This window comes from Hibiscus syriacus, unplaced genomic scaffold, assembly GCF_006381635.1.
Source record: "Hibiscus syriacus cultivar Baekdansim isolate YM2019G1 unplaced genomic scaffold, ASM638163v2 tig00000452_pilon, whole genome shotgun sequence".
Taxonomy (NCBI): Eukaryota; Viridiplantae; Streptophyta; class Magnoliopsida; order Malvales; family Malvaceae; genus Hibiscus; species Hibiscus syriacus.
In genome coordinates this window covers 714304-741430 of record NW_024061787.1, presented here as the reverse complement: position 1 = coordinate 741430, position 27127 = coordinate 714304, and the positions used below count along the sequence as shown (strand labels likewise).

General features: G+C 34.4%; 1 protein-coding gene across 1 annotated transcript; it reads left to right on the top strand.

Annotated features, from left to right (window-relative positions):
- The first annotated feature begins 9248 nt into the window (after window positions 1–9248).
- Window positions 9249–20994, top strand: LOC120205407. The gene is made up of 5 exons (XM_039205299.1): window positions 9249–9312; window positions 9561–9667; window positions 16803–16868; window positions 19516–20238; window positions 20458–20994. The coding sequence occupies exons 1-5, from the start codon at window positions 9249–9251 to the stop codon at window positions 20992–20994; spliced, it is 1497 nt and encodes a 498-aa protein (XP_039061230.1).
- The last annotated feature ends 6133 nt before the right edge of the window (window positions 20995–27127 follow it).

The following is a 27127-nucleotide window of genomic DNA, read 5'->3' as shown; positions in this document are numbered from 1 at the left end:
TTTTGAATATTTTAAAGGTGTTCATTAATTTTATTTGATGTGCGCAATTGAATTATTATTTTTAATTACAGGTGTTTATCCCTGTTATGGAACGTCGTCATTGGCTTCTCGTCGAGCTTCAGCTCCCATCCCTGAAGATGATAGTATATGACAGCATGTTGAATTACATACCATTGTCTGATTTAAAAGATATTATTTGTAAGGGATGAAGCACTCATTTGGCTAAATACTTGGATGCGATTGATTATTGGACTAATTCTGGAAACAAGAAGCCAAAATAAACGGTGGGAGCCAGAGGGGATTGTGGTCCTCTTGTATGCATGTGCTTGGAATGTTTGACGACAGGAGGTAAACAGTTTCTACCTCCCATAAATAGAGATAGAGGTGCAATAGGGTTGTGGTTTCGTCATTTTATGGCTAGAGTGATATATTCGAGACGTTGCCTACCTGCATCCGCCTACAGAAAATGTGCATAAACAACCATTTGTTATTGGTAAGTTTGAGCAAGTGTTGTTAACATATATACTCTTTGTTGGTTTGAAAATGTTTGGTTAAGTACCTAGAATTCAATAATTTGCTGTTTGTTGGTTTTAAATGTGTAGAAAGTGTTGTTTGAGCAAATGTTTGGTTTATGCAGGTTAATCCTGAAGTGAGCTGCGTGAAATTTGTTGTCTGGGGCTAATTGTATCAATGTGCTATTGATTTGTTTATTTTAGATGTGTAAATAAGAATTGTTTTTTGTTTGTTTAATTGATTTGTAAAAGTTGATTTGTTGTTTAAGAAAATTTCAATCTGCATTATGTTGAAGACAAAAAAGACATGTTGAGGGTACACTTTCGTGTTTTGAATTTGACTTTCGCAACAATCGCAACGTGAATTTGACTTTCGCGTTGCGAATTCAAGGAAAACACCTTCAAAAAGATAACAGACAACAATCTGATAAGTGATAACAACTGAACAGATCATAGCAATGTTCAAACTCAAGTTACTAATGCATGTCTAACTGAAAATGTATGCATTCACACATAAAATACACATAATACAACGTTTGCATTTAAAAATCAACTAAGTTAATAAGTCCCAAAAGGTGAAGCCGGTTGTGATTGGGATTTTGATTTTGATTGCGATTTTGATTTTGATTTCCTTTTGCTTGGCACCATATGAGCTTTGGATTTTGATGAGGATCCATAATTTGGTAGAGGAAAAGATGACTGTGATGACACTGGTGATCCACAGGTCAACCTTGTATGACCACTTTCCTTGCACCGACTACATGTCGATATCCTCTTATCTTCACCCTTAGACGGTATACGATCGTGATTTTTTGGTCGGCTAGGAAGCTTTTTGTCCATGACTAGTGGAAAAAATGTTTGTAAGTCATCTGGTATGTCCTACTCAGAAGGATGTGGAATAGGGTAGACAACCTCGGCATAAGTCTGTCGATATACTTTTGTAGTGTAGCAATCCATAGCTTATGCGCTTGAATCATATTGGTTTAGATGAAGAGCAACTTTTATAACATGTCTACACGGATAACCAGATGTTTTCCATTTCATACAACTACACGTCTTTGCATTTAGATCGACAAGCCCATTTAAGTTATTATTCAATACTTTAAACAAAGTGTTTGAACATGGTTCAACTCTCCATGACATTGACTTCACAACACGTTTCATTATCTTTTTTTCAGTCCATGGTGTAACACGACGTTCCAATGTTCCTGTAAATTTAAATAAATAATACTTAGTAAAATATATAAATATGATAAGTTTCGAATTTAAAGAAATAATACATGTATGGTTTCTTTTCTTGTAGTACAACTGTTGAATAGAGGATCAAAAAAACTCCATTAATATAGTAATGGGTAATTTTCGGGAATGACGACTTAGAGTGTTGATTGATTCTGCACTATTAGACGTCATGAAACCATATCTTGCTCCAAGTTTATGTACTCTTAACCATCTTTCAAACACGATATCTTCTAGTGTTTGAGCACATTGAGGCAAAACACGTCTTAAAAAATTTATATGCTTATTAAAATCCACTTCCCGATAAGCTTTTACAGCCTTCCAGTATGTCCATTTGTGATTTTTTATACCAGCAGACCTTGATTTTAGATTTATGTACAAATGAACACCACAAAGTCCATGAAAAGCATCTGAGAAACACATTCTAATAGCGTTGTCAATTGAGTTTTCCCTATCAGATATGATTGTCAGATTGCTAATATGACCTATGCAATCCCTAAGATGCCCCATAAACTATGTCCATGAATCAGAGGTTTCAGATTTGCCAACCCCGTAAGCTATTGGCAGTATCCCATTGTTAGCATCCATGGCTACTGCTAATAAGTTTACTCCAAGGTATCGACCTTTCAAATATGCTCCGTCAACTATAATAATTGGGCGCATGCAAGTAATAAACGAACAAATCTACAAAATAATATACACAAGAAATATAATCATTTAAATGTGAAATGCATGTAACTAAAAAAATGAGTCAACAAAATTATATTGATTTACTAACCACAACACCAATGGCGATAAACAACAATCTCTATCTGTTTTTATATGAGTTACAAACCTAGGATTTTTTAACTTTAAAATGTGACAATAAGCCGGCAGTTGGGCAAACGATGTTTCTGGAGACCCCCTCAACAATTCCAAGGCATAACATTTGGCTCTCCAAGGTTGAGAATATGAGATACTAATCTTGAACCGAGCATTCATGTTAGTCATAATTTCATGTCCCTGATATACTCTGCCATTCAAAAACATTAACTCAGCCAGAAAACCACCCAACACCTTTTTGTTTGCCTGTTTATGGTGAGAAAAAATTTGGGTTCTTGAACATGTATGTTTATCAATAAAAGTCCTAACTTGAAACATTTCGCAATCTTTTATCCTCTTTACAATCATACGCCACGTACAATTTTTGTCAATCATACACTTTGTTTCGAAACGATCTTTGCTTGATTTGTTAACTTTTAGTTGATAGCCATCTTCCACACATTTCGTATGCAATGCTATCTTCAAGTCTTCATTTGTATCAAAACAATCATATTTCTTTATACGAATAACTTTTGTGTAACAATCAACTGCTATCTTTACCAACTCTTCTTCCGGTATCTGAAGTAATTCTGGCATATTCCAGTTATACTCCCTTGGCATTTACTTCTTTTTCTTTTCTTTGGGGACTTCTTCTTCTTCTTTTTCTTCTTCAAGATTATATGAATTACAGAATGGATGTTCAACATGTTCATTCACAATCGTAACTTCCTCCTCATTATTATCAACAACATCTTCCTCGGCAGCGGCTATTTCATCATCAAAATTCAGGTATTGACCAATATCAAAATAATTACACGTAGGGTCTGTTTCTTCTTCTGAAACATCATCAAAATCCGAGTATTAGCCAAGATCAAAGTCTGGGTATTGACCAATATCAAATTTCGAATACTGACTAGTACTCACAATTTTTTCTGTTGGCTCATAATCGTCTAACTGGTCAATACGAAAACCGGAATTTGGTGCTGAAAGTTGATTGGGATTTGGATTAGGAAAAGGTTGTGGGTTTTGAGATTGTGTTTGGTATTGAAAATGTGGTGAAACAAAATTTTCTTGGTGATGAAATTATTGTGGAACTATTAAATTTTGAGGTTGATAACAACATTGTACATTGTGAGCACCATAAACTGGGGTTGAAGAACTTAGTTGATTACTACCCGCTACTGACCCAACTTCACTACTTCTAGGTTCAACAACATACAATGTAACATCATATTCTTGCAAAACACTAATGTAAGCAATGAATCGTTCAACATCTTCATTGTCGGTTAACAAATAAACTTTACCTTTTCTCTGATAAGATAGCCTAAATCCACTTAGAGTCTCTAAATTCAATTTCTTTGCAACACGTAACATTAGAGTTTCATAAGTTAACTTTTTTAATGACAGTTTTAGTTGAAGATTCATGGGTAAAGGCATATATTATAAAACACCATGAACATTCTCCCATAACCTCCAAAACATAAATCTATCCAAACATGATCAACATTATATGATTTCATTCTACAAATTGTAAATTAATTTACTAAACAAACGAGCTATAAACTACATATCATCACTAACTTAGAGAAAAACATACCTTTATTAAGTTGATAATTGATAATTTGGGAGAGAAATCATTGAAAATTTATATAGAAATAAAATTATGTAAAAAAAAATTAGAGATGGGGAAGGATGTCGTTGGATATAGGAACGAATGTCGCCGGAGAGAGTGATAGATGGAGATGGAATGAGTTGCGATTTAGGGATTTAGGTTATGCGTTGCTATTGTTGCGTAGTTATATACCCAAAACATTTGTGTTGCGAAAATAAAACGTGTTGCGAATTCGAAAATCGAGTTGTGAATTCAAAAATTGAGTTGCGAATTTGAAATTCAGTGTTATGAATTTGGAAATCGCGTTGCGAATTTGGAAAATCGCGTTGTGAATTTGGAAAATCGCGTTTTGAATTTGGAAACTGAGTTGCGAAATTGGAGTTCGCGTTGCGAATTTATAGGTCATTTTCGCAAATCCAAAAAAAGTTGATTAAAATCGTATATTATAATGCATTTTCAGTCACTGAAGTTATTTTCTCTATTATTAATTGCTTACCTACTTCTATGTTAAATTGGAAAACCCTTTTGAACTTTTATATCAAAAACAACCTTCCCTTGCCCATTTAAGAGCGTTTGGGTGTTTTTGTTATGCAACTTCACTCACTCATACTGATAAGTTTGGTCCTAGGCTATCCCATCTATTTTTATTGGCAATTCGAATAGGAAAAAGGGTTATATGTTGTTTAACTTGGAATCTAAGCACTTTTTTGTAAGCCGTGATGTTCGTTTTCATGAGTCTATTTTTCCTTTTTCAATTTTCCACTACTTCACCTAGTTTTTTCCCTCCACAATCTTTGGTTGATGATTCGAATTTTTTGGTTCTTAGCCCTCTACCTTCACAGTCTGTTTCTTCACCTGTTGTGTCTGCTTCTTCTTCTCCATCACAACCTAGTGAACCATCATTTTTTCATTAACCTGCTGCTCAAGTTTATCAGCCTTTGGTACTAGAATCTGTTATTTCCCGTCGTTCAACCTGTGAATCAAAAAAACCTTCGTGGTTGCGATAATTTGTTTTCTCTTATCAACACGCTTCACCGTCCAGTCAGGTTATTTCTTCTTCATTTAGTTATAACCATTTACCCCTACATTCATAACATTATATTGCTGGCATTTCCACTGTTTCTGAACCCACCACATATTCTAAGGCCATTAAAAATCCCGTTTGGACTAGTGCCATGGAGGATGAGATCTGTGCTTTGGAATCAAACAATACTTGGTCCATTGTTTCTTTACCGCAAGGGAAGGTGCCTATTGGCTGTAAATGGATGTACAAGGTGAAGTACAATTCTACAGGCAAGGTCGAATGGTACAAAACTCGTTTGGTAGCTAAAGGTTATAGCCAAAAGGAGGTAATTGATTATGTTGAAACATTCTCTCTTGTGGCTAAGATGGTTACCGTTAGAGCCATTCTTTCCATTTCCTCCTTGTTCAATTGGTTCATTTGCCAAATGGATTTGTTTAATGTTTTTCGGCAAGGGGACTTAACTGAAGAAGTTAATATGGACTTGCCACCCAGTTTTTGCAGCTAGGGGGAGCGGATGGTATGTGGGCTGTAAAAGTCCTTGTATGGTTTGAAGCATGCATCGAGACAATGGAATGCGAAGTTAACGGCGGCTTTGTTTAAAGCTGGTTATGTTCATACTAGACATGATTATTCCATGTTCACAAAAAAATAAGGTGATGAGATTGTGGTATTGCTTGTTTACGTGGATGATTTGTTAATCACTGGCAACAATGCGAGAATGATAGAGGATCTCAAATCGATATTAAATCAAAACATCACGATGAAAGACTTGGGTGATATAAAATTCTTTCTCGGAATTGAAGTAATGAGGCCGAAAGAAGGAATCTTGCTAAACCAAAGAAAATATGTGCTAGAACTTATAAAAGAAACTGGTTTGGGAGAAGCAAAGCCAGTATCAACACCTTTAGAACAAAATGTTAAGTTGACCACAAATGAGTATGGTGAAGGAATGCTTCATGGTGATAGTTTGCTTGAAAACAAAAGGGTCTTTTAGAGATTAATTGGAAAGTTGATATATTTAACTAACACATGGCATGACATCACGTATGACGTGCAGCACCTGAGTCAGTTTATGCAAGAGCCGAAACAAACACATATGGAGGAACCATGCGAATTGTGAAATATGTTCAACAAAATCTTGGGCAAGGTTTGATGTTTAAAGCAATAAATGAAAAGCAAAATATTGCTTATTGTGATTCAGATTGGGCGTCTTACTCAATGACAAGAAGATCTGTTACCGGTTTCTGCATAAAGTGTAACCCCTTAGACTGATGTGAGTGACCCAATCCGATTCGAGATGTCACATTAGGACCATTTGAGCTACCCACAGTAAAAATGACGGAAAATTTAAAACTTTTGTTTAAAAACATAAAATCATAAAGAAATTTTTACAAAAAAAATATAAGTTCAGAAAATCCATTCATATATTATAAACAAAATTAAAATCATACAAGTTTTAGACTTAGAATAAAAAACAAATATGACCTACATGCCCCTAATTATACAAGTACCGTACTCTGCAAGTAACGCCGAATGAACTCCCATTGCTGATGTCGATAGTTACATTAGATGGATTCTTTTAACCTGAAATAGTGAGTAAAACAGTGAGTTTTGGGAAACTCAGTAATACAGAAATACCAAATAATGCTGAAGGACATACAGATAAATGACAAACATAAAATTTTCTTATTGATTCAAGCATCTAGAAGTTTTCATGATGAGTTGAGGATCCACTGATATCTCTTCAGGTTATAGACAGGAAACTTATAGTTCAGAGGACCAGGTTCATGAGATTGAAAACAAACGTTTAGTGTATTCCTATAAAAGCAGAAATAATGTACATATAGTTTAAAAACAATAGTAGATTGTTTTAGAAAACAGACTTTTTAAATCACTGTAATACCCTTCACCCTACCATTCCATATGAAATTCCCCATAACATGCATCCATTAGGACTTACCCTAGACCCCTAGAAGCTAGGAGTCGAATATGAATGATCAAAACAGAAAGGAATTACCAGCTAATTGATTTTCAGAACTCCAAACTCATACCCAGACAATGCCTAGTAAAAATCAGATTGAGTAGTAAACAGTAACCAATAATATCAAAGAATTGAAAGCCAAATATATTAAATATCAAAAGAAAAAAAATTAGAGATTAGATGTATTTAAAACTCAAAGTTACCCTCAAACCGTACGTCAAATGTAATTTTTCAGAACAGGCATCCATAAGGACTTACCCTAGGGTCTAAGAGTCCATTATGAATAATCGGAACATAAAGGAATTACCAACTAGCTGAACCTCTAAACTCCAAACTTCTACCCAGACAGTGCCCCAATAAAATAATTTCAAATAGTACTGACAAAATCAGAAGATCATAAATCGGACATTTTACAGTAAAAATAATCCAGAGAACATGTACCAGGAAATTAGAAAATTCAGATCAGTAAAAACAAAACTCAAGAAAAATCAGTAAACAAAACCATGCTTTCAAAATCAGTTAAAACAAAACAGATAAATATGGCACACTAAGAACACACTAGAAGATTCATATATATATTTATGGAGTCGCTTGGTAGTTATCAGAAAGGGAAACATGAAACTTACGCAAATTGATCGAATTTCAGGATTGGGTCCCTATAAGAAGGAATCAATTACTAATAAATCTAATCAGACATTTAGAATTGATGTTTCATAACCATTTATGATTCGGTATATCAAGAAGATATTCAAGAACCTTTATATTAGAGTTATTTAAGATCCATATATAATAGGAGGGATCCCATTATTCAAGCCAATAACGACATTTCAGACAGTTTAATTCCTAGAGAATTCCTAAAAATTTAACCCAAGAAAGGTCAAGAGATGGTGGTTTGTAGTATACAGAATTTATATTAAATTTTTGACTTTAAGCCAAGTCAAACTAATCATATTCCAACATTGTGATACTTGCTAATCATTTGAGCCAAAATGCTTCACAGATATTCACTTCTTAATACTGACTACACCAGTTGAACGAATCTCCCTTAGAATCAACATTAAACATGTCTTTAGAAGATGAACATGTATTTTGGTGGTGTTTAAATTATTTTTAAATTGCAGCATTATCCAAAATAACTAACATGCATGGGTCGAGCTCCGAATTTCAAGGGCAATACAACACTTAGATTCATCAGTGTTTCCAAAATTATCCAAAGACATTGACTTATTTTAAGATTTGAGGGTACTTAGGTCATTTCAGTACTCGAGTTATTCTTGTCATTTTTTAATTCCATACTAATTTGGTCATTCCCATTAATTTAGTTATACAAAGTGCTTCTGGCAATTTGTTCTTCATATATTTATTCAAAACTCAGAAAAATCCATGTATTTTCAACAAAGTTATATGAGTTATCGATGTACTAATTATTCAATAGATTGGAAATTATTCACTAGATTGGAAATTATTTATTATCGACATTCTCATTATTTAACGAGTTATCTTATTCTTATTCAATTTACTATTTTTTTACCATAATTTCGTTTGGGTCCAGAAATAATTAATTACACCTAAATCACCAATCATTGCTTCGATGCATTTACCAATTATCAATGAGTTTCGAAAAGCATATCAAAGGTAGTAGAGTATTACCTCAATTTCTAAGCACATCAATCGACTAATTAAACTCCATTTGAATGTCCTCACACTTGATTTTGACATCCCATAATATCTTGATGACAGGGCAAAACAATAAATGTCAACGTCAACGAACTTAACTCCATTCGAATCGAAAGATACAACGCTAAAAACTGCTTAACGAGTTTGAATTTGCTAAAACGGACTTCAAATTCAGACTCAGGACATCGAAAAACATAAAATATGGCTTTTTTAGGAAAGTTAACTTTTTGGTCAAAGTCAACGATCAACATGTCAACGTCAAAGTCAACGAGTCAATAGGTCCAGGTCAACGGGTTTACTCGGTCTGAGTTAATTCAGTCAACTCAGTCTGAGTTGACTTGATCAACTTGATCCGAGTTGACTCAACTTCCAAAACTTTTATGGGAACGAGGCCCACACGCAGTAATGGCGAGTGTCGGCTCGTGCGACGATGACGAGGGCAGAGAAGGGCGGCTGGTCACTCCTAGAGGTACCAAACGCAAAAATCAGTCCATAATCACTCAAAATCACGCCAAAATAGACTTAAAACAAACATAAAAGTAATAAAAAAAACTTACCCTCAACGGTGAACGATGGAAACAATAACAGTGACGCCATCCATCGGTTAAGTTTAGACCAAAAAGTTATGGGGATCTCAAAAGAGGCAATGGCGAGGCAAACGGTCGTCGGGAATGGTATGAATCAACAAAATTCATTGGCAGTTGTTTAGGTTTTCAGGCGAAGAGGTTGAACTCTGTTGCATGGAGAACGATAACCTTTCACAAAGTAGGGTCGACAGGGGTTTGTCGGACGAGGGAGGGAACTTCAAAGATGGTGGTGGCAGGGTAAATCAGTGATGAAATCATTGGAAATCAAAGGTAAACAACAACGAGTCTTGAATTTTCCCACGAAACTTTAAGTATTTATCTTTGACGATCTATGACAAATCTCGACAAAACACTAAAGGGGTTTTGGTCGGAGGACGGTGGGTAACTGATAAGTGCTTATTTTAGTTAATATTTTACTTTTAAATTAATATTTAATCATTGATTTTTGTGGCTTATTGGTTTATTTTAATTCATTTTTTGTACAGGACGTAAGATTATGTAAATTGCACAAAAAAGACACAATTCTATAGTTTTTTATTTTTGGAATCAAAGCTGGCTGGAATTCGGATTTGGATTAAACTCAAGTTTAGGATAATATTTTAATTATATTTTATCTTTGTATTTTAGTTTAAATAGGTTTTTAGTATTTTAATTAGGATTTAGAATATGATATTATTTTTAGGTATTTTAGTTTAAATAGTTTTAAGTGTTTTAATTAGGATTTAAGATGTTTTAGCTTGTTTTTAGGAATTTGAAGGCTATAAATACCCTCTAAGGGTGAGCCTAGAAACATCTCTCTCTCATTTGAGAATAAAATCTTCTTTTTCTCTCTAGCTTTCTCTCTATTTTTCGCATACTTTTCTATTATGCTAAGTATGATTTTGGTTATGCTTAGATAATCTTCTTTCAAGCCGAAGACTAAAGCGAAGGCTCAATTCCAAACGTGAGAATTGTAAGGTACTTAAATCGCTTCAGATTTTCTCTCTGTTTTCTGAGCTTACTTTTCAAATCAAAACGATTTTGACATTGGTCCGGATATTATTATGGTTAAAGTTTCAAGAAGGATTTGTTTATTGAAGCATATACAACTTCCCGAGAACACACTTAGTAAAATTGTTTGCTAAAAGAAAACTAAGATCGGAATCAATTGTTGTTAAAACGACGCAATCCGATTTGGTAGCGAAGAATTGTTCTTGCAGTAATCGACGTTAATCTTGAAGTAAAAATCAGTTTCGGTGATCTGAGAAATTTGAGACAAAGCTGAAGTCTGAGGTTGCTTTCACAATAAGTTTCCCTTTATCTCAATCTTTTTAATTTGTTTATTTGATTATTTTTCTTTTATTTAATTCTTATTTTTTATTTTAAAACAACTTTTAAAATCCCCTTTTATATTTATTACTATTAATATTTATTATTATATTATTTTTCTTTTTTTATTATTTATTTTATTTTAATATATCTTTTCAACTTTATCTGGAATTACATCTTCTTCTAAAATCAAGAAAGAGTTTTATTAAATCAGAAACACCACAGTCCCTGTGGATCGACCCTGCTTCTCTATACTACTTTTTTATTTTTATTTATTAAAAAGCCATGAATTATTTTGATAGCAAACGACGGTTATCAAATTGGTGCCGTTGTCGGGGACTAACGGCAAGTACTGATTTATTTTTCTAGTTTTTGATTTATGACCAGAAGAAACCCAGGTGAATTAGTAGATCTAAATCCGGAGATCGAAGCAGACGCATACAACATTCTGATGGCAGAAGAACAACCAATTCGAGAACTAGTCACAACACCTGTCACTTAGACGTCATTATGCATTAATTTTCCTAGTGACAGGACTCCGTTTCAAATAAAGACGGCACTCATTCATCTTCTTCCCACCTTCCACGACTTTCCCACTGAAGATCCGCAGAAACACTTGTTGGAGTTCAACATGGTTTGCACTAGCATGAAACCACAGGGAGTTACCGAATATCAAATTAAATTAAAAGCTTTCCCTTTCTCTTTAGCCGACTTGGCTAAAGATTTGTTATTTTATTTACCTCCCAACTCAATTAATTCATGGGCTGACATGAATCGAATTTTTCTTGATAGGTTCTTTCCAGTGGCTAAAGCAAGTGAGTTACGAAGTAGCATTCTTTCCATTCAACAAAAGAGAGAAGAAAGTCTTTTTGACTATTGGGAGCGATTTAAAAAGCTTTGCGCATGTTGTCCACAACATGGATTAAGTGAGCAAACGTTACTTCAATACTTTTATAAAGGTATTTTGCCAATGGAAATGAAAATGATAGATGCTGCCAGTGGAGGAGCATTAGTTAACATGACCCCAACAAAAGCAAGGGAATTGATTTCAACCATGGCAGCCAACTCTCAACAGTTTTCATGTGAACCCAACTGATGGATTCACTAGATAAGTACTTTTTCCCTTGAGAATAAGTTAGACAAATTAACTGAAAAAGTTAATTCACTTGTTGCAGGAAAATCTGGAGCAACAAGAGCATCTGGGATATGCACAAAGCAAGGGAACTTTCCAGGTCCTCCACAAAGACAATACAACCCATATAGTATTGCTTACAATCCATGATGGCGAGACTACCCAAACTTCAGCTATACGGCAAATCAAAGACCAATTTATCAACCAAGGCCTCCTCCTCAACAGAAAACATAAAACTCATCATTGGAGGAACTCATAGGAAAGTTAGCAATTTCACAAGAAAAGCTGATTGCATCCCAGGAAAAGTTCCATAGTCAAACCGAGACACATCTTCAAGAGTTAGATAACCAAGTAAGCCGACTAGCTCAAACTATGAGAAAATTTGAATCACAAGGAAGACTACCTTCTCAAACAGAGGTAAATCCGAGAGAGAATGTTAGTGACATCACACTCAGAAGTCGAAAAGTTATCTCACCCGAAGTTTCAGAAGAAAAAGTTGCACATCAGGAAGAACAAGAGGACATGCCAACTTCAGAAATACAAGGTATATCTTACTCACATCCTTCTCTTTCTTCTCATGAAATCATGCCACCACCCTTCCCATCAAGGTTGATGAAGCGTGATAAAAGAGCTGAAGAAAATGAGATCTTAGAGGTGTACCAAAAAGTTCAAGTCAACATACCTCTTCTTGAAGTAATTTGAAAAGTACCAAGGTATGCTCGATTCTTAAAAGAACTTTACACTACAAAGAGGAAATTAATGGGGCATGAAAAGGTAAATTTGGGAGAACATGTCTCTGCAATTTTTCAACGAAAGCTCCCACCAAAGATAAAGAATCAAGGTATGCTCGCTATACCTTGCAAAATAGGTATTTTAAAATTAAACGTGCAATGTGTGACTTAGGAGCTTCAATTAATGTTATGCCATTTTCTATATATAAAATAATTACTAACGAGCCTTTGAAGGAAACAGGAATAACCATACAGTTGGCTGATCAATTTGTGATCTATCCAGTGGTAGTAATGAAAAACGTCTTGGTAAAGGTCGATGTATTATTTTTTCCTACAGATTTCTATGTCATTGACATGGAACATGATAGGTCGGATTTTTATTCCGAGGTACTCTTAGGCCGAACCTTCCTAAGCACAGCACATACAAAGATCGATGTTAGAGGTGGTATACTAACAATGGAATTTGATAGTGATATCGTTGAATTTGATGTTTACAAAACAATGAAATGCCTTAATCATGTTGAAAGAATTAATTATGTTGATGTTATAGGTCCTTCAATTGAGGAATATATTGAATCTAATCTTTCCATGGATCCTGAACTTTGCCATGAAGAGGAAGAAAGAGAGTTTGAAAATATTCATGCAATCAATTCTGATTTATTTTTACCTTCCTCTAAAACTAAAATTTTACCTTCTGTTTTGCAGGCACCTAGGATAAAACTGAAACAAATGTCGAAAAACTTAAAGAATGCCTTTTTAGGAGAAAATGCTATTTCAGCGGTTATTTCGAATAAGCTGTCAAAGCTAAAAAATATTTGAAGAATAACCTATGAGAATGTCAAATTCCACAAAGAGAAAATAAAAGAATTATACAATCATAGAATTTCTCATAAGGAAGTTCTTAGTTGGAAAAATTGTATGAAGTAGAAGAAGTATTTCTCTTAGAACCTGTAGTCTAAATCAAGTCGTCGAGTTAACGACGTTAAACAAAAGCGCTTTATAGAAAGCAACCCATTTCATTTTATTTTCATTTTCTTTATTTCATTCCATTTATTTTATTTTTAATTTTATTTTTTTTTCTCTAAACAGATTCGAATTCCGATTGAATATTTCTTACCTTCGCCCGGACTCGTCTCGACATGACCATGGTCACGATCACCACTAGATTGGGGAGTATTCTTTTTCCCTCTCTTTGATTTTAAATTTGATATACGTTTTGAGACAAAACGGAATAAGTGAGGGGGGAGGATAAGCATGTGTCAAAATTTTCCTTGACATGTTTAATTGTTTGAAATTGAGTTATTCTGATGTTGATATGTTGGGATCGTTGTTTGCTAGTCTTGATTTCGCTTTATACTCTTGCTTCTTTTTGGATTATGACAATGTTTTTGATCGAATTTAATTTGCATGATTGGTGATTGATATAGCTAGTAAAGTTTTGTTGAGTATTGATATCTCATGCTTTTGTCGATAGAGATGAACTTGACTCAATGCATATAAACTTTTCTTGTGAAATTTGAGCATAACGAGCATACATTTTCTTTCTTCCTCATTGTTTGACTTGTGTATGCCAAACTAATTAGAATATTCTAGAACTTGTAATCGCAATGCATATCGAGACTACATGTTAAATGTAATGTTTTAATGTGATAGGGGCACCTAGGATAAACCCATTCTTCCCAAAAAGCCTATCCATTTATATATCCTCTAGTGAATCACATTTGAGCCTATTTCTCTTTCTTTGTTTTGCACCTCATAATTAAATCCGAAGCCTTTTTTTATTTTTCCTCTCTTTTCACACCCTTGCCGAGACTTGAGATCTTGTATCATTGTTGTTCCATGAAAAAAATCAATGTTTCAAATAAATAAATAAAAAACAAGTTGTTCACTGTTTCGAACAACAACAAAAAAAAAGAAGAATAAAAATACCCTTTGTTCGAATAAAAAACAAAAAAAGGGGAAGGAAAAATCGATTGCTTCAATTGTCTTTCATCTATTCTTTTTCCTTGTTTTGTTCTTCATTGCGCTTCATGCTAATTCGTGGATTATTCTTAATTATTTTGATCTCTTATTTCGGTATTTTAAACCTTTCTTTTCAGTCTTTTCTCTACCCTAACCTAATCCTCGTTACACCTTGTTTAAAGACCTCTTTATTATTGCATTATGTTCATTTTTCGTAGTGGAGACTTGATTGGATTCCAAGCCTATGGTAATATTTTGGTTAATTTTGGTTTGAGCGATTTCATTTAGCCCAAACACTTTGAGCGGATATGTGTGAATCTTTGTGAGGTATTGAGTCATGTTTCATTGAAATTGCCAATTAATTGGGATACCTTGCTTACTTTAAATTTTAATGGTTATGTCTTTGCTTGATTGTAACTTGAATTTGGTAAATGTCATGGACTTAATTCGATTGGAAGTTTGAGGAATAAATTGAAATTGAAGATGACAACTTATGATTTTGATTTGTTAATTGAGGAATGCTTGAGGACAAGCATTTAATAAGTAAGGGGGAATTTGATAAGTGCTTATTTTAGTTAATATTTTACTTTTAAATTACTCTTTAATCATTGATTTTGTGGCTTATTTGTTTATTTTAATTCATTTTCTGTATAGGACGTAAGATTTTGGAAATTGCACAAAAAATGACACAATTCTACAAGGTTTTTTTATTTTCGAAATCAAAGCTGACTGGATTTCGGATTTGGATTAAACTCAAGTTTAGGATAATATTTAAACATTATATTTTATCTTTGTATTTTAGTTTAAATAGGTTTTTAGTATTTTACTTAAGTTTTAGGATATTATTTTTATATTTTATATTTGTTTTAGGTATTTTAGTTTAAATAGGTTTTAGTATTTTAATTAGGATTTAGAATATTATATTATTTTTTAAGTATTTTAGTTTAAATAGTTTTAAGTGTTTTAATTAGGATTTAAGATGTTTTAGCTTGTTTTAGGAATTTGAAGGCTATAAATACCCTCTAAGGATGAACCTAGAAACATATATATCTCTCATTTGAGAATAAAAATCTTCTTTTTCTCTCTAGCTTTCTCTCTATTTTTCGCATAGTTTTATATTATGTTAAGTATGACTTTGGTTATGCTTAGCTAATCTTCTTTCAAGCCGAAGACTAAAGAGAATGTTCAATTCCAAACGTGAAAATTGTAAGGTACTTAAATCGCTTCGGATTTTTTCTCTGCTTTTTTAGCTTACTTTTCAAATCAAAACGATTTCGACACTTAGCAAAATTGTTTGCTAAGAGGAAACTGAGAACGGAATTATTTGTTGTTGAAACGACGCAATCCGAGTTGGCAGCGGAGAATTGTTCTTGCAGTAACCGACGTGAATCTTGAAGTAAAAATCAGTTTCGATGATCTGAGGAATTTGAGACAAAGTTGAAGTCTGAGGCTGCTTTCACAATAAATTTCTCTTTATCTCAATCTCTTTAATTTGTTTATTTAATTATTATTTTTTATTTTAAAAACAACTTTTAAAAATCTCCTTTTATATTTATTACTCTTAATATTTATTATTATATTATTTTTTATTTATTTTATTTTAATATATCTTTTCAACTTCATCTGGAATTCTATCTTCTTCTAAAATCAAGAATTTTATTAAATCAGAAACACCACAGTCCTTGTAGATCGACCTTGCTTCTTTATACTACTTTTATTTTTATTAAAAAAGCCAGGAATTATTTTAATAGCAAACGACGGTTATCAGTAACGATGCGGTGTTGACAGTGCAAGTCACTGTCAATCAGAGCACGGTGGAGTTGGGGGAGTAAGCAACAATGACCATAGGGTAAAAATTAGTTTGGGGATTTAATTTTGATTAAGAGAAAAATTTAGGGATCTAAAATCCCAAACAGATAACTGAAATGATATTTTTACTCAATCCCATATGCTATAATAACCTAGCCTAGATGGGTAGGGCTTAGGGGAATGTCCAAGGGCATGGGCTCAAGCTTTCAAAACCACATGTTATATTTTTTTCTTTGCTGGCAGTTATGGTCAAATCGGGGAAGAAGTCCATAAACTTTCAGGGAAATTCAAAAAATGTCTTAAGACTTTGAAAATTCATAATTTGGTCCCAAAACATTAATTAAAATATCAAAATTTAAATCGAATGAAAAAACTGGGGTGTGACACAAAGCTCGGTGATTCTTTAATTTCATGGAAATCGAAAAAACAGAATACCATTGAAAGATCCGCGGCTGAAGCAGAGTATAGAGGGATGGCTGCCAGTGCTGCTGAATTGGTATGGCTTAAAGGGTTAAAGGGTTATTTAAAGTCAATAAAAATGTTTCGTGACAGCAGAGCAGCGCTATAAATTGCAGCTAATCCTATTTTCCACAAATGAACTAAGCACATTGAAATCGACTGTCATTTTGTTCGTGAAAAAATACAGCAGGGGCTGATATGTACAAAACATCTCATCAACAGAACAATTAATTGATATTATGACTAGGGCTCTAGTATCGCAACAACAAGCTTATCTATGTTCCAAGTTGGGTGTAAAAAGTTTTTTTCACCCACTAACTTGAGGGGAGTGTAGAGATTAGAAACTAACTTCTGTAAACGGTTTCAGGGTAGTTAGACTTTTCTGTTAGGACGGTTAGACAAGTTGTATATATATGTACTTTTTATACTTTTGTTATTGATGAATATACAGTAATTCTTCCAGATCTTATACTTCTTTTATTTGACACATTTGTCCCCCGAATATTACCACCACATGTTGTAAAGCTTGTGAATGATTTTCGTGACCCATTAGTATTAATTTTGCACCATCCCGTAGGCAGAGAGATCTATCTTTTTAAACCAAGAGTCCTTTGATGATCAGTGGTCGGCCTTTTATGGTTTTTTCGAGTATGAACAACTTCCAGCATCAGTCGAGTGCTTCTCTGGGCTATGCTTTCGACTTTCACCAAACCTGGCTCGAAGATAGCTCGATTATGTCTTGGCTCACTGCGTTATATGATTGAACCAAACAAAATATCCCACTCCTTGTTGTCTTTAGGAAAAACTGTTGGTTTTAGAGGTTTTTAATGATCCAATCCATCAATTTTGGAAACCATCTAGCTTCTCTGGTAATATCAGTTCATTCCAAACATTTCGGGCTAGATAGCACTCACTGCCGCATATTACATGATAGGAATTCTTCCAATCTGTTTGGTTTAATCAACTATTATCATGTTGCTAAGGCTAGAGGCAAGGTTCGTAATACGAGGCTAGTATCCTCGACTTCTTCAAAACACTTCCAGCAGCTAGCATCCATTGTTATATGTCGGTAGGACCTTTCGGCGTTAGTGACCTGCCAGAGGAATATTTTAATTTTTGGCAAGCTATGGAGGTTTGCAATAGTAAATATTAAACCCAAAGCTATTACTAATTTACGGCGGAGGAGGCACATTTTTTAAAAAGTAAATATTGGTCTTAGAAGTGCTTACTTTATGGTCAGAGCTTTTGCAGAATTTTTATATAACGTCTTTGATTACATTGAGTTCTGATAAGTCTGTTTCCACAAAGAGAAAAGGTCATTGACAAAGAAGAGTTGGGAGATACCGGGTTCTGTTTTAGAGAGTTTCACCAGTTTCCATGCCCATGTTCGATTTCTTTTGTAATAGTCCAAGCTAAAATTTCGATGCAAAAAAACAAATAGGTACGGTGATAATAAATCTCCTTGTTTTATGCCTCTTGAGAGTTTGAAGGATTCTGATAGGGATTCAGTCCATACTATTTGTGTTAATATTGATCTTCCATTATGACTATTATTAACCGGGTTGATAAGCCAATGTCTTGAAGCGTGTCTTCAGTAAAATCTCAATCAAGATGATTATAAGTTTTTTCTAAATCAATTTTAATAATCATTCATACTTCGTCTACTAATTCCTTGAGCGAGGATTATATTATCTGTAATTGAACACCCATGAACAAAACTTGTTTGATTATATTGTCCGTAGTCAAATTATGTTAATTTTTAGTCTTTATACATATCAATATTAACATATCCTAAGTTACATGTATATAATTTTTACATTTTAAAACAAAATAATTTTCATAAAAGAGGTCAAAATTGAATTTCTGATCGCACTATGATTTTCTAAGTAACCCAAATAAGGTTGTCCAGATGGCACTATCATTGAAAAACTTAAATCTTAGATTGTTTCTCAAGAATTCCATAAACATGCATTTAACTCGTAATTTCATAAGTCATCAAAAAATTGAATCTAAAAAAATAAATACTTAACCAAAAGTTAAAATAAAAATACATACTAATGAATTAAAGAGTGATCACATCAAATTTTAATATTAGTTTTTATTTGGTTAATATTTTGCTATTAGTTAATCCCTGTTACATCATTTTATAGTGCTAATTTGAGTTGTTTTTATTCGAATCTATGCAACACTCTATTTTCCAAAAAATAACAATTAAAAGCAAAATTAAACAGATTTTCTTATTTTTTGGGAAAATTCGGTGCAAACTCAGATTCAAGGATTGATCCGAGGAGAAGCTCTAATTAAATAATCCAAGTAGTAAGATCAAAGGAGGAAAGAAGGCAAACCACAATTTTTAAGAATTAAAAGTTATAATTGAATTTAAACATTTGAGATTTTATTATTTTATTAGTGACATAGTTTGCATAGGATTTTAATATTTATTAATTACAATTTTTAATTAGGATTTTTAGTTGGTTAGAATTAAGAGTTTGAATACTCTTGAGAGTTAGTATTTTAATTTCATTATGTTAACTAAAGCTATAAATACCCTCTAGGGGTGAAGCTGTAGAGGTGTACATGTTTAGAATTTAGTAGTATAAAACCGATTCTGACTTTTCTTTTGTTTTCGGTTTTCAGTTTAATAAAAATATTTTTTTTCTTCGTCTTATTTCTTATTGCTCAAGTTGGGAGGCAGTGACATGGTTTTAGGAGTGGATTGGATGAAATTATTCAGTCCAATATTAATGGACTTCAATAACATGACTTTAAGTTTTGACCATGGAGGGCAGCAAATTTGTATTCAGGGACAACAACCCTCAACTGAACTGCAACAAATTTCAGGGGCTACATTACTTAAAATGAGTGCAGGGGATTCTGCTCTTATAGGACATATTGTCCTATTTACTATGAAAGGGCATTCTTCTTCAATTCCTACTGAAATCCAACACCTATTGGATAAATACAGACCAGTTTTTGCTGAACCTGTTGGTCTACCTCCTCAGAGGTCTCACGACCATGCCATTCCACTTAAACCTAATGCCACACCTGTTAATCTAAGGCCTTATAGATTTCCTTATAATCAGAAGGCTGAGGTTGAGAAACAGATAGCTACTATGCTTACTTCTTCTATTATTCAACCTAGCAGGAGCCCCTTTGCCTCTCCTTGTCTTCTTATTAAAAAGAAGGATGGCACTTGGAGATTTTGTGTGGACTATAGGCAACTCAACAGTCTGACTGTCAAGGACAAATTTACTATTCCTATTGTGGAGGATCTATTAGATGAATTACATGGGGCAATTTATTTCTCAAAGATTGAATTGAGATCAGGTTACTGGCAAATTCGAATTAACCCTGAAGATATTTACAAGACAGTCTTTAGAACACACCAAGGCCATTATGAGTTTAAGGTAATGCCTTTTGGGCTTACTAATGCTCCTGCTACCTTTCAAGCTCTTATGAATGATTTATTTAATTCCTTCCTTAGGAAGTTTGTTTTAGTTTTCTTTGATGATATCTTGGTGTATAGCAGCAGTATGAAAGACCATGTTGAACATTTACAGTCAGTTTTGGAAGTTTTGCAAAAGAATCAATTATTTGCAAAATTGTCCAAGTGTTTTTTTGGGCAGACCAAGGTAGAATACCTTGGCCATATTATTTCTGCTGCAGGAGTGTCTACTGATCCTAGTAAGGTGGAAGCCATGCAAAATTGGCCTAAGCCTAAAACCCTTAAATCTCTCAGAGGGTTTCTAGGTCTGACAGGTTATTACAGAAGATTTATTAAGAATTATAGCATTATTAACAGACCATTGATGTTACTGCTGAAGAAAGATGGCTTTCAATGGAATCCTGCTGCTCATACTGCTTTTGAAAATCTTAAGAAAGCTATGTGTTCTGCTCCAGTTTTAGCATTGCCTGATTTTTCTAAGACATTTTCTTTGGAGACAGATGCTAGTTCTAGGGGTATTGGGGCTGTTCTTTCACAAGAAGGTCGACCTATTGCTTATTTGAGTAAAGCTTTAAGCCCTAGAGATTCAACACTATCTATTTATGAAAGAGAATATCTTGCTATTCTCTTAGCAGTTTCTAAATGGAGACATTATTTGGAGAGCTGGCCATTTGTTATTAAAACAGACCATGAGCCCTTAAAGTTTCTTTTGGAGTAGAAGTTGACTACTACTATTCAAAAGAAAGGGTTGACAAAGCTTTTGGGATTAGACTATACTATTCAGTAGAGAAAAGGAAAATTAAATGTGGTTGCTGATGCTTTATCTAGAAGGTGGGAAGATCAAGCTCAATGTTTAACTATGGGTGTAACAGTCTTAGTTCCTACTTGGGTTCAAGAGGTTGAAGACAGTTATCAAAATGACTCACTGGCTCAGAATTGGTTTTCAATTTTAACTGTTGATTCAGCTGCTGACAGTAAATGGAAATTTTCTAAGGCTATTCTTAGATATGATGGGAGAGTTTATATTGGATCTAATGGAAGCCTTAGAGTAAAGATCATACAGACTTTGCATGACTCTCCCCAAGGGGGACATTCAGGTATACAAGCTACCTATTACAGGATAAGGTCAATTTTTTATTGGCCAAGTCTTAAGTCTATGGTTATTGTTTTTGTTAGATGCTGTCAGACTTGCCAACTAACTAAAGTGGAACATATTGCAAAGCCTGGATTACTACAGCCATTGCCTATTCCTAATCAGGCCTGGGAAATCATCACTATGGATTTCATTGAAGGATTACCTACTTCACTTAAGAAGAACTGTATATTGGTCATTGTGGATAAATTTACCAAATACAGTCATTTCCTATCACTATCTCATCCCTATTCTACAGCAGAGGTAGCTAAACTCTACTTGGATAATGTGTATAAATTGCATGGCCATCCTAAAGTGGCCATTTCTGACAGAGACGGAACCTTTACTAGTATATTTTGGAAGGAACTGATGAAACAGTTGGGTACTAAGACCCTTTTCAGTACTGCTTATCATCCTGAAACGGATGGACAAACAGAAAGGGTTAATCAATGTCTAGAACAATATCTTAGAGGGCTTTGTTTCTATCAGCCTAAGAAATGGGCTAAGTGGTTACCTCATGCAGAGTGGTGGTATAATACCACTGATCACACTGCCCTAAAAATTACACCTTTTCAGGCTTTGTATGGGTACAAACCACCTATCATGGTTTGGACCACAGATACTGCAATACAATCAGTACAAGATATTATGACAAGTAGAGAGAATATCAGATAATTGGTCAAGCAACAATTAGAATTAGCAAGCAACCGTATGAAGCAACAAACATATAAACAAAGATCAGAAAGAGTTTTTCATGTGGGGGATATGGTTTACCTAAAGCTACAGCCATACATACAGACTTCATTAGCCATGCGAAAAAACCTAAAGTTAGCAGCTAAATATTTTGGGCCATATAAAGTCCTGGAAAAAATTGGTGAAGTGGCATATCGATTACACTTACCAGATTCATCAAGACTTCATCCAGTGTTCCATGTCAGCCTTCTGAAGAAATTTATTGGGAATTCCTCTAATGTTGCAACGGACCCTCCTGCAATAGATGACAAAAGACAGTTCAGAGTTCAACCTTTAAAGGTTTTGGCTAAGCGTATAGTGAATCGAAACAGTAAGCCAGTCACTCAACTTCTAGTTTGATGGGAGAATTTGGATGAATCAAATGACACATGGGAGGACTATACAGTTCTAAAAGGTTAGTTTCCTGGATTTGATCCTTGGGGACAAGGATCTTCTGATGGGGTGGGTATTGTTATAGTCGGAGGAGAAGAAGAACGGCGAAGAGAAGAGGAACGGCGAGGAGAGAAGAGATTGGGAATGGACGAGAGAGGGGAGGAATTGGGAATGGTTGCTCGAGGATTAGGGATTGAAAATTGTAAATTGGGAATTAAATCAAAAGAGGGTCGGATGATTGAGTTACCTGAGGAGGTGGAGCGGGCTGAGTTGGAGCAGTACAGAAGCAATGAAGCGGCCCAGATCAGATGGCCCAATGCAGGCTGAGAAGAGAAATGATACAAAGCAAAGTTTGTTAGCAATCTGTTAGCAGTAAAGCCAGCTGGCAGAATTTAGATTCCCAATACTGGTTTTGTAACTAAATAAAAATCCATGCTTGTAGTCATTTTATGCTTAGAAAATGAATGAATGAACTTTCTTTTCTTTGAATCCTCTCCTATTCTCTCATTTTTCTCTCGAGCTCTTCTCTATTTCTTCTATTCTATAACAGAAAGTGATTCTGATGATGGATTTCCAATGATAAAGATTCTAAAAGACCTGAAAGATAAGATTAGGAAACCATGGAAAAGAGCTTTGATAATCAAGATTCGTGGTAGAATTCTTGCATATAGAATGTTGATTTCAAGACTCACATCTCTATGGAAACTCGAAAGTGATTTCAATTGTATTGATCTTGGGAATTGTTTCTATACGGTGAAATTTGAAAATATGGAAGACAAACTTAAAGTTCTTAGGGAGGACCTCGGAAAATTCTTGATCATTACGTGACGGTTCAGAAATGACAACAAAAACTAGCATAGAATCTACGGCAGTGTGGATACATATTCCGGGACTGCCGATTGGATATTTCGACTAAGTGATTCTAATGGAAATTGGAAAATTAATAGGTGTTTCCTTAAAGATTAATTTCCATATAGCTTGGTCAACTAGTGGAATATTTGCAAGAATTTGCGTAGAAATCAACTTAAACAACCCGCTTCTCGCTAAAGTTAAGGTTGGTAAAAGAGTTCTAAACATAGAATATTAAGGGCTTCATGAGATCTATTTTAAATGCGGACTGGTGGGACATAAACTGTCGAATTTCCCTCTATCACATATGGAAGAAACTAAGAATAACAAAAAAGAGAAACCAGAGAACCAAGAAGCTGATACAAATGAAGAGCAAGAACCCAGTTGTGATACGAATATTAAGGACAAAGAATCATCAACTGGGAATTTTGGTCCATGGATGCTCATTCAAAGGCAACAAAAAGGCTTTAAAGGAAATACGAGATATCAAAGACATGATCAGCAAGGGAATCGATATGAAAATACATTCGAAAACCCAACCAACATGGATGCCGAAGATATAAACCCAGATCCTAGGAAAGCTTAAAATGATCAAATGGAGGAGGGTACCTAAAATCAAACTTTTAAAACCAAAGAAGTTGTGACTTCAAGAGCAGAAACCTTATGAAAAAAATAAGGGTAAAAACCTTTTAACCCCTAGCCAAGCCTCTGAGTTACACCGGAAGAGACATTCAAAAGAAAGGGAAAGAGAATAAGGATAAGGTCGAGAATTCAAAAAATATCCAATTCAAAGGAACAAATGAGAAAGATAGAGAAAATCGAAGGAAGTTTTGGAGAAAAAGATAAACCAACCTACTGAACATGCAAGGAACAAAGATCAAAAAATTGAAAAATCATCGAAAATGAACAGTAATAATGATGAATTAACTCGAAATAATATAGATATGGATAAGGACATGCAACTCACAAACATGAAGAATGAATCTGAAACTAATAAAATAAGTATTATACATGAGATTTAGTGTAACATCCTAAACCTGATTAGGCCTAAAGTGCCACACAAGCCACCAAACCCTAATTTTTAAAACCTATTCATTTCCTTCTTAAAAATAATGAATTGTATCATAGTTAAAACATAAAGAACTGCCCTAAAACATTTTACAAAACTAGAGCTCCGTGACACATGGTTTAAACCAAAATATTACAAACACTGAATTTAATAAACTGAATACATAAATAAGGTTCTATAAATATACATGCCCACTAAAGCTACAATACAATACTCAGTGAGAGATGCTGGAAGTCTTGCTTCGAGTTCCAAGAAGTTATTTTTTCAATGAAAGGTTTAAAAGCACCTAGATCATATGGCATTCAGTCGATCTTCTACAAAAGAAATTGGGATATTGTTTAAGATACCTGCTAAAATTTGTTCAAGAAGCATTTTTGTATGGCAAAGTATATTCCCTAAGTCTCAAAGTTTACCTTGTCCTAATTCCTAAGGTTAATGCAATGAACAAAATCTCCTTGTTTCGTCCAATTCATTTATTCATCACATCATACAAAATCGCATCGAAGACCTTAGTGTTACACCTAAGACCAATTCTACAAAGAATAGTGGGTCGTATCAAAACAGTTTCTTGGCAAGCAGAAGTACAACATAAAATATTTTAGTTGTTCAGGAGGCTATCCATACTCTAATGAACCTAGAGGGGAGGAAAAGAGATGCAATTCTTAAAATTGATTAATAAAAGGCGTATGACAAAGTTACCTAGCAGTTTATTCAAAAGATCCTCAAGTAGTTTAATTTCCCACAAGAAATGATTAACATCATTATGTACTACATGACGTCTAGCACCGTTGAACCCCTGTGGAACGGTGAAACAACTGAGAGCTTTGAGTCGGGTCAAGGATTACGACAAGGCAATCCTTTGTGGCCCTATCTTTTCATTTAGTCATGAAGAGATTGTCTCACATGATACTTGAACAAGTTGATAACAAAAATTGGAAGGCTATCAAGCTTTCAAGGAGAAGACCAAGTATTAGCCATATTTTTTATATCGATGACCTCCTCCTGTTATAAAACCTAAGAATGAGCAAATATGTCATGCAAGCCAACTTATGGAAAAATTTGGTCGAGCCTCTGGGTTAGAGGTAAATCTTCTAAAGTCTAAACTATTTTTTTCACCTAACATTGATCTTAATTTGGCAGGTCATTTGAGCGATCTATGTCGAATTCCTCTCACAAGCGATCTTAGAGTGTAATTAGGTGTTCTAATCATCCACGAGAACAAGTGCAAGTACTTACAATCTGTTGATTAATAAAATTATTAAAAAACTTGCTAGCTAGAAACGGAAGGTCTTATCAATGAAAGGTGAAGAACGATGATACAATCTATGATAACAGCCATTCCTATACACTATGTGCAAACGACTCTCCTACCAATGGCAACGTGTAGTTGAATCAATCAGCTTAAAACCATTTCCTATGGGGCGGCAGGATGGAGTATGGGAGAAATCACTTAGTGAACTAGAATTTGGTTTGTAATCCGAAAGCTAGAGGGTCTTGGTCTTCAAAAGGCTAGGGGTATGAACTTAGCGATGCTTACTAAATGCAACCGGAGGATGCCAAATCAATAGGAAACATTATGGCAGGGAATCTTTAAAGGGAAGTACTTGAAACAGAAAGATTTCATAGAAAAAAATAATCAGGCCAATAGCTCTTCAACTTGGAAGGGGATTCTCTATGCTCGAAGAGTTATTGAAAAGGGATGCAAATATGAACTTGGCTTAGGAAAAACCACGAAATTTTGGCAAGATTGGTGGGTGGGTCACAAACCCATCATTAAAGACTATCCGAATCTGGTTCTACAAGACAACAATGTTAAAGTGACGCACTACTTATTAGACAACAATTCATGGAATCTACAGGAGCTACACAATGTCTTAAGTGAATCAACTATAAATCAGATTTAGAGAATTTAGCGAAGACCTGCAGAAGGAAACCAGGAAAAACAAAAACCTCTATGGGCAAATTCGAAAGATGGTAGATTCTCGGTTGGATTGGCTTATAAGACCATTCTTGATATCTCAAATACGGATGATCAGGCACAACATGTCAAATGGATCTGGAAAATGGAAATAACATAGTGTATTAGGTGTTTTATGTGGTTGTGCCTTTTAAACAAGGTTAATACTAACGAAATCAGAGCCAAAAAGAACTTTACCCAAGATGCAAATTGTAAGAAATGTGAAAATACCTTGGAAACAATCGAGCATGTGCTGAGACTTTGTCCGATAGCAGTGACAGTTTGGGAGAAGAGGCAAGTTAGAAATTACAAGCATCAGTTTGATGATACTTCATTCCTAGAATGGATGAAAGAAAACAACAAGTCAAAGAAAATTTACGCCAAATGGAACTATCTTTATGACCACCATTTGGAGTTTGTGGAAGAAAAGAAATACCTTAGTTTTCATAAATAAGGAAGATGATATTAATATGGTGATGAAGTACATCTTCTCTCTTGCAAAGAACATTAAACTAGCCAAAGAATCAGAAGCTAGGAAAAATATAATGGAGCCTTACTGGATTAATTGGAGGAAACCGCGCTTGGGTTCCTGGATTCTCAACACCGACGGGACATGCAGAACCGATTCAGGGCGATTGGCAGTAGGAGGACTAATTAGGGATGAGAACAGAGCCTGAGCTAGAGAATTCATGGTCAAACTTGAAGAAGCAACCATCAAG